This window comes from Cantharellus anzutake (genome assembly GCF_015039405.1).
Source record: "Cantharellus anzutake strain C23 chromosome Unknown EI90scaffold_100, whole genome shotgun sequence".
Taxonomy (NCBI): Eukaryota; Fungi; Basidiomycota; class Agaricomycetes; order Cantharellales; family Hydnaceae; genus Cantharellus; species Cantharellus anzutake.
In genome coordinates, this window is record NW_024067050.1 from 234311 (window position 1) to 242814 (window position 8504).

General features: G+C 50.2%; 3 protein-coding genes across 3 annotated transcripts; 2 read left to right on the top strand and 1 right to left on the bottom strand.

The window, feature by feature from the left end:
* EI90DRAFT_112769 (uncharacterized protein) lies at window positions 1–1366 on the top strand. Its single transcript, XM_039051533.1, has 4 exons — window positions 1–246; window positions 302–325; window positions 378–877; window positions 934–1366. Exons 1-4 carry the CDS (start codon window positions 211–213, stop codon window positions 1319–1321), a joined length of 948 nt encoding a protein of 315 aa, XP_038909679.1. The 5' UTR covers window positions 1–210; the 3' UTR covers window positions 1322–1366.
* A 1693-nt stretch (window positions 1367–3059) lies between these two features.
* EI90DRAFT_2978876 (uncharacterized protein) lies at window positions 3060–3720 on the top strand (the record flags this gene model as incomplete). The annotated part of the gene is made up of 2 exons (XM_039055961.1): window positions 3060–3188; window positions 3236–3720. 2 exons carry the CDS (start codon window positions 3060–3062, stop codon window positions 3413–3415), a joined length of 309 nt encoding a protein of 102 aa, XP_038909680.1. The 3' UTR covers window positions 3416–3720.
* On the bottom strand, window positions 3331–5259 carry EI90DRAFT_3282428 (uncharacterized protein). Its single transcript, XM_039066902.1, has 6 exons — window positions 4770–5259; window positions 4576–4706; window positions 4194–4519; window positions 3984–4133; window positions 3857–3932; window positions 3331–3796 (listed from the first exon to the last, which is right to left on the bottom strand). Exons 1-6 carry the CDS (start codon window positions 5145–5147, stop codon window positions 3742–3744), a joined length of 1116 nt encoding a protein of 371 aa, XP_038909681.1. The 5' UTR covers window positions 5148–5259; the 3' UTR covers window positions 3331–3741.
* Window positions 5260–8504: the final 3245 nt, after the last annotated feature.

Sequence of the window (8504 nt, forward strand, 5' to 3'; positions counted from 1 at the left end):
TAACGAGAATCGCAACCTCAGGAATCAGATTGCGGCGACGAGCGGTGAGTTGAATGTTCTGTTCTCACAGTAGGTATCACTCATTCGTCTGAGGAGATCGGGCTCGTAAGGCTGAGGAGGTACGTTGAGAGTGACGTCAGTGAGCTGATACTGACGGATCATGCGGCGCCGACCTAGTCCCTGTACCGCCACGTTAATATTGCTGCAGAGATGAAGAAACAGCTCCTCATGAGTCCTCATGCTCACGTAAGTGCGAGCTTGCCTTCCTCCGTCCAGCGTACCTGACTGTCGCTGTCAATAGAGTCCTACCACACCCCAAACAACGGTTGGTATCTGCCCCCCTTAAAGCCTTTCGTTCAAGGCTGATTATATTATAGCAATCCGAAGGCCAAACCCGCCATTCAGCCTTTCAATTTCACCCCCATCAACCTCTATCCCATCTGCCACGATCACAAGATCACAACACCCACTTAAACGCAGCGTTTGTACAAAACAACCAGCAGCCACCAACAGTAACCATCGTTCCTGCTCCTGCTCACTCTTCTGCGCCTAAATCTGTTCAGGCTTCTTCTCTGACGGCTCCGAGTCCCCAACCTGCTCGAATAGTTGGACAAGGGAACACTCCTAGTACAACGCCGTCTGTTCAGTCAGTGCCCCTGACATCTCCAGTCGTTGCAGAAGGAGTGGCGCAAGAGGGCGTTGCGACTGTCATGTCGAGAACACCTTCCGCTACCTCGCCTATAGGTCGTGAAGTTAAACCCAACGAACTTTCTTCTTCAGAGCTGGCGTCGAAGCCTGTATTCTTGCGATTATTTAATCACATGTTCGAACAAGTGTCTGGTTTACCCAAAATCGAGTATGAATGTACATTTTGCCGGTGCGTTGGTTTGCACGATAGCAAGACGCATTGTTTGTCTCAATTTGCGTTCCCAGGAAACGGGTCATTCAAGGACAAGAGCCTGAGAGAGTCGGGGACGATCCGAACGAATGGATGTCCCATTGTAGGACAATTCATCCTAAGATGTATGCCAAGGCAATGGTGGCGGCATTGAATGAGTCTGCGTCGCCAGCGCCGACGTCGCCGCCGACGTCTGCCGTGCCACCTACGTCTGCCATGCCACCTTCTCTTGTCCAGTCAGCACCGCCAGCTACATCCTCACCTCCAACACCGCCCCTTTCTTCGGATCCTCCAGTGATATTGCAGTCTACTGAGTCCATACCGACAGTGCCCCCTCCAGCACCGGCGACCCAGATACCAGCTACCTTTAACCAGCCGGACACTATACCACTGAAGAACGGCCGAGATAGCATGGGAGGATAAACGTTGTTTCTCATGTCTCTGCTCTGCCGTTTTTTTCCACCTATCTCTCGATATCTTCTATTCGTCACGAGCTTTCCGAGTTGTGCTGTTTTAATGAGTATGAAGGGGGGTTATGAATTGATATCGTTTTGTTTGAAAATAACTCTTCATTGTGCTGAGAATTGTTACCGGTCCACAAATTGGGCGAGAATCAGCGGAAATGGCAGGTAACTGGTGCATACATGCGTAGAATTGGTGGGAGAGTGGTGGAGAATGTGGAGAATTGGATGTCATATATTGTGATGCCATGGTTAGGAATCGATCGCAGTTTCTATGTAGATCGATTAACATGGGTCAATTGACGCTGTTGGCTCCTTTAAGTACCAAGACTGTTCAGCGCAGCAAGTATGCAGTATCAGCAATGCAATCCTCGACCATGACTCGGGAAAATTATCATCGTTCATGCAGCTGCTCGCTAGCTAATCGTGGCGGCGAATGTCTAGAAAGGAAGTGATCAGAATGAGCAGACGAAAAGTTCTAGCAAAGACTTGGATTTCATCTAGAAGATCCAGACACTTTCCAGTCAGTAGTTGAATGTTCAGCCATTTGTTCATCCGAAAGCGTATGAAGAATCTCCCAATGTGGTTTGCGAATAAAGAAGGACGAAAGTAAAATAATGGGCACGAGGGACTTTTCGTCCTAACGTAATAATAACAACTCACGTCGGTTTTTGAATTATCTAAAGCGTCTTGCGCACATTTTTGGGAAGACCACGATGCAGATAAGGGATTTAAATGTAGAGCGAGCAAAAAGGGGTTTTGCCCATCCTCTGGTAGTGCCGTATGCACCCGCTGGGTTTGCCATACTCGAGCAAATTCAAAGCTACATTGTTTCCTTTGGAGGGTCTGCTCAGCAGCCAGCCGCAAGATGGGCCAGACACTAGTAGAGAAGGGAAAGGTGAAGGTCAGGTGGCAGAGAAGTCTGTAAATTCTGAACGTCAAGACTTCATTATTAAGATCCAAACAAGCTACAGAAAGTTGCTTGCGTCGTTGGCCGCGCAGTCGACCCCGAAATGTTTTCCACGGGTAACTATTTGAGCTCCCAGTAGATCTCCATTTGTATGAAGACTATAAATGGCGAATGACGGCAAAGGACCGATGTTTTCCACAGTACTAGAGGGTGGGATGACGGTCCTTTGCGGTACCTAGGCTGGGTGGGTGCCGAAAAGCTAGCTCTAAGTTTCCAGGCTGGGGTACTAGTACGCAGGGGTCGGGGAACACGGTTATTCGCGGCCAACCGAAACAGTTCTCCAAGTAAAGTAAACGTAAATATCAAAACTAGCCAGAGTTTCCCAGAAACTAGGCGGAATATTCCCAAAAAAAAGTGATAGTGAAGTGTAGAGACCGAATCCATCCATCCTTTTAGCGTGATGCAAGGTCACTGATGGCCTGCTGATTATGACGAATGAATTTTCTCAGAGAGTGAAGATATCGCCGATGTGACCGCAATACCTGGTGCCGCCTTCTTTCAGGGAGGGAAAATGTGGGTGGGTGAAACACAATTGTCAGAATTACTTCCCAGCTTCTTCGGGGATGAATAGGCGCCACGGTGTTGCGCGCGTGACGTCGTTAGGCTGAACAGCCACCGCGACATGAGAAGGATAGTCGTTGGGGCTTTCAGGGCGTCCTCGCCTCGCTCTCCACACCCAAGCCATGTAGACCCCTCATCTCATCGATCTATATCCACATCCCACGCCTCTATGAATCATAGTTTGGACCCTGCGACCAAAAAACCATCCAAGCATGCAACGTTCTACCGAGAGCTCGTCCCTGCTATGATACCTATATTCATTCTTGGGTCTGCTGTGTATATGGTAAGGTCTATGGGTGTTGGCTGTGGAAGTTACTCGTTTCACTTATTGTTGTTACATGTTAGTCCTTGCATTTAACTCGCAACTATCTGGGTCATGAGAAATACGTGCGGGAGGCCAAGGCAGAAATTGCTTCTCTTAAGCAACACATCGAGATTCTACAGTCACAAGCCTCCCCGGCCTCCCAGGCGACGCCATCTTCCCCAATCAACGTGAAGCGATGGTGGAGTTTCAGTGCAAACTGACGTTGAACTTGGTTTAGCACATCGTAAAGGCTATGATGGGGACACGAAATGATTTTCGTATGTTGGAGTGCATTCATCAATACGGACAACCGTCTTGACTGGGGCCTCATACATGACTGCTTCAGGGAAACATCTATGGTTGAGGTGCCATGCTCCCTGTCCAACGTCCCCCGCTTGCATTTCCTATCTACATGAATGAATGTGTCTCTGTAATAAGCGAGAGTAAAGGGATGCAAGAACACAACGGCCTCGAAGAATCGTATAATAGCAAAGAAATCACCAAATATTATAACCAGAGAATAGTCAGGTACTGACGTTCGACTTGTTTATGCGTTTGCTTTGTCGAGTTCGCTGCGATGTCGGTCATACATCTTCCACGTGCTGTTGGTGATGATGTGAGAATCAGGTTCACGAACGTGGGGCTCTCGAGAGCACACAAACCTAAGAAGAGCAGATGCCAGTCCTGCGTAGGTCTTGACAGAATCTTTTGCTTTCTGCAATTTAAATACATCGTAGGCTAGTTTTGGGATGAGCAAGCAGGGATGGGCTTAATAGATGAATAACGCACAAACAAAAATAAGATCCATCAGGAGCTTCATCCTGGTGACTTGCAACCACCCATACTGTGCTTTGAGCTTCTTGAGTTCCGCTTCATCCTCTTCAATTTCGGCAGTGTCTGTTCCCATCTCTAATCCAGCGTCGTATATCCGCTCTTGCACTTGATGGGGAGGACGATCAGTTGCCTATTCATTGATCAAAAGAAACTCATGTTACCGACATTCATGCAACATCCCCTTAACCATCGCCCTTTCTGCCCCGACCTCGACAAGTCCAGCAAGGGTGCTTGCGAACCAGAACCAATCGGCTAACCTCCCAGCTCGGTGGCCTATTCTCGCGCCAAGAAGCCCCAGTTTGGAGAGTGTCGAAACATCGTCGGAAATTGCGTTGAACAAATCGAGCAAAACGGGTGGCGGAGCATGGAGGAAACGGTGCATAAGAGTCGGGGACGTGATAGTTGCGGCCGAGGCGAATGGGATATTGGACTCGGGTGGCGATACAATATGAGTCAGAGGCGTCAGCCAGTTGAACATGATAAGGCATTTCCTGAAGTTGCTTTATTAGTGGGAGGGCGGAGAAGAGAAGTGCTGTTGACAGTGCACCTTGTGATCGAAAGGTGACCAATCGAAATGTTTAGTCTGCGTGCTAATTCTCCTCCGCGCGGCTGTCGGAACAGGAAGGCAGTGCGCGTATGAACCATCAGAATGAGCCGCATAGTATATTGTATGATTTTCTGTAACATGAGGATCACATAAGGAACAAGTCAATTTCACTGTCGCAGGTGAGAAAATCTCACAAATGCTTTATCTCGCCCATATGCGGTCTTCAAAATCTCCCTCCATATTTCTTCAGGCCGGGAAGCAGAAAGAGGTGTAAACTTTATCACTTTGGACGATGAAAGAAGAGGGGGGGCTGCGGTTGGGGCTTTAGTTGACGCGCTCGTGCTGGTGTTTTTCCTAGAGCGTGGCTTAGGTGGGGGAGACCCTGATGAAGAGGGTGGATGATGGGGTAGTTCCGACCCTGGATTTATACGTATGGAAGTCGTGCCAAAGGTCGCTGTTGTACTCGGTGTAAGCACTTCATGATCCGAAATGTGGTCTTGAAAGTAAGTCGAGTCGGTGGAAATCTGACTCGCTCTAGAGGACAACGGCCACGGTGATTCATGAACAGACATGGCGTTGAATTGATCGACTGTCCGTTGTATCAAAAGTCCTCAAGATAAGGGCAGATATGACAAGTAGGCTGCACGACTGTTCAGCTGATGGGCGCCGACGTGGAAACACCCGACTCCGGAATTCAATTAGGTAGTTCAATTCATTTCCGCGCTTTCAAAACAATTGGCGCCGGCTGAGCTCGTTCGAAAAACAATTGCAAAGAGCAGTAATTTACACTTCCAAACTGCTGCATGCGTTCTACCGGTGTGCATCCCGCAATGATTTCCCGCGGTGTTTCTTCTGACCTGGTTCCAACGCGGGCGGCGTCTCACTGTACGCCTAAAGGGGCCGAGCATGGTAGCTTGTCAACGAGGAGACCGGAAAGGCGTACATTTAAAGACCTACCATGTGGGCGTTCCCCGTCCATAGAATAAACAGTCGCAATTAACGTTTCTTGATCAGACGATCGACCCATATTTGGAAACACGGATAAATCTGAAGAACGACGCCGTGGCCCCACGCGTGAAGCCATAAATCATTACTGAAGGTGGTTCGAACTCAAAGTTAAAAACTGGAGTTCGGGGCTCAACGTGTTCAGGGATTTTAACGACGGCATCGGAATCTGCTTGGACCCTCCATAACTCGCAGAATACGAACCCTCGTTATTCATCTTCCTCGATCGCGGTTTGCGATATCTCCGGTATCGAAACTTCGGTTGGTGGAGCAGATTACGTCCTCTAGGACGGCATGCGCTCGCATGGAGAATTAGCTGCCTACCACGACTAGCCTTCAATTCTAGGCACCTGAAGTATTATCGACCAGATGAGTCCTGCTGCTGATGACAACTTGCTTCGTGGATCGTTCTTTGTTTAGAACTGGTGTTGAGAAGGGGCGCTAACGTGCGGAATGGGTTTCTCTCATTTGGTGGTAGAACGGGGTCAATCATTCAAGGAACCTGGTCCCTTCGAAGGCTGCTTGGAGAAAATCCCCTATGTGATGGGATTTTAATGCGTTTAAGTTCGTCGCAGTAATATATCCTAAGGTATACGAGGGAAGAGATTGAGGTGGAGAAAGGGTTTATTTGATGTCGGAGTGCTCGTTAGGAAGACAATGGTCACGGAATGCATTGCTCCCCTTTGTTCAGATCCCAACTGCGTCCTGAAAGAGGACTCCTCGCTTCCATTAGTTTTAAGATGTTTTGAGTATCTAAGATGGTGTGCAAAACATAGTGCATGCGCGGAGGTGGCTCTACCCACGGTTTCGGATGTGAGCCATCCAGCAAGTGTCCAACCAGTCGGTGAAAGTGTGTGATCGACAATCACCGCAGGCACCAAGGGGTGTCAATCACATGAATCATAAACACCACGTCCCTTTTTAAGTTTTGGCACCACGTGAGACACCCTCCCTCCCATGCCTAATTCAATCGGCAGTAGCCATAGTGCCGGGGAATGCCGATGACCAAATATGGAATATGTGAACTGTTGTTTCGTGCTCTTCTTCGCTTTGCTAGCTATCTAAACCAGGGAAACCAACTTAATGAAGGTATCTCTTGCATGTTCAGTAATGATATAGTCATTAACTTCGGATGTGTGCCTAGTCCCAAGGACTAGGCTTCAGCGATGTGTGTCCGGATTGTGGGAAGGAAGTCCTACTAGGCTCTGGTGGCCTTGTGAATATGCTGAATCATAGAGGAAAGAAAGCTTGCTGCAAAGCCCAGGAATTACAGAAAAACCAGACTAAAATAGATACACAAGTATCATTGATGAAGTCCTTTTTCAAGAAGCCCCAATCTGTTCGGCCAACAGTGGCCCCCCCCTTGCCACTATCTCCCAGTTCCCCAGCACATTCTCCCCCCTTGATTCCCACCTCTCTCCCTAATCACCAAGCCAATTCCAGCAGCCCCACAACATCAGTTGCCGAAGTGTCAGGGACTCGTCCGGGGTTGAGGGGGTCCGGGTATAGCGTCCGGGACCGAGAGCCTGGCGGGGGGCGGATCGGGCATGCGTACTGACAGGCCCGATGTGGGACAGTGGTCCCTGGCCACTTAGACTGAAGTGGAAAGTTGTTATTATTATTAAAGGAGAAATATTGTACTACTTACCTGAAGTGGAAAGTTGAGAAGAAGGCTACTTCTTCGGTTCCCACTTCAGGTTCGTTTATATACATGCGGCTTGGATCACATGACGGATGCCACGTCACCCTCGCACACAGCCGTAACCACCCGGGTGTCTCCGTGGGAGATCCCGAGGGTATCCGGTGCAGGCGCGCGTGCTGGGCACAGTGGGAAGTCGCCTGAGGTGCCCGGGCCAGGTACATGGTGGGCGCGCTGCAGATGGGTCAGTTGTACATTGATACAGAGAAAGTCGTCCATGTAGAATAAAGAGAGAATAAAGGAGAAGTAAGATAAGGAGAGACTGAGGAGGGGAGGATGAGGGGGAAGAAGGGAAAGGGGGAGGAGGTAAGGAAGGGTGGACCGGCGGGGTACCGGGTCAGGTTGGGCCGGGTGGAGCCGGGTCAGGTGGGTGTGCCCTGACATCACCCCCCCCTTAAGCTGCTTCGCCTCGAAGCGGCCAGGTGGTTCTCCCTTTCTCTCCCTGGGGCTTGGGGGTGCGTCCTGTGAAATTCTTCGATTCGGTCGGGGGCATGGGTTAGGTGGTCCCGCTGGAGCCATTGGTTTTCAGAGTTCGGCCAGCCAGTGAACTTTACCAGATACCAGAGTTTCCGGCGTAGCCACTTAGAGTTCAGTATCTTCTCGACCTCATACTCTTCCTCTCCTTCTACCAGTTCCGGGCCTGGGCGTGGGTCAGCGGGTCTTTCTGCGATACCGTCCGGGAGGTGTGGCCTGACGTTCGTCACGGACACAACTGGGTGGATTCCCTTCTGTCGGGCGGTGAGCTGGAGCTTAACGGCGGCCGGGGAGATGACTTGAGTGATCTTAAAGGGGCCAAGCCACTTGTGGTCCAGTTTCTTAGTCGGATGGTCGGTCGTGTAGTTGTAGGCATTGAGCCAGACTTGGTCACCCTCTCGATACTTAGGGGCCGGGTCACGGTCCCGGTCGTAATATCGTGCCATCTCGTCCGCTGCATGCTCTAGGGCTGCCTTTGCCTCCTCTTGCATTTTCATCATCCTTGACGAGAATGCATCGGCGGCTTCCACCTCGGATGTGCGCGTGGGTTCTGTCCCCATCCTGGGGTGTTGGCCGGTGTCGAGTTCAAAGGGGGTTCGGTGAGTGGAGGAGTGAACGCGGTTGTTGTAGGAGAATTCTGCTAGCGGGAGCCAGTCCGCCCAGTCGTCTTGGCGGTGGTTGATGAACACCCAGAGGTAGGCCTCGATCTCTTGGTTGACCCGCTCCGTCTGTCCATCCGTCTGGGGGTGGT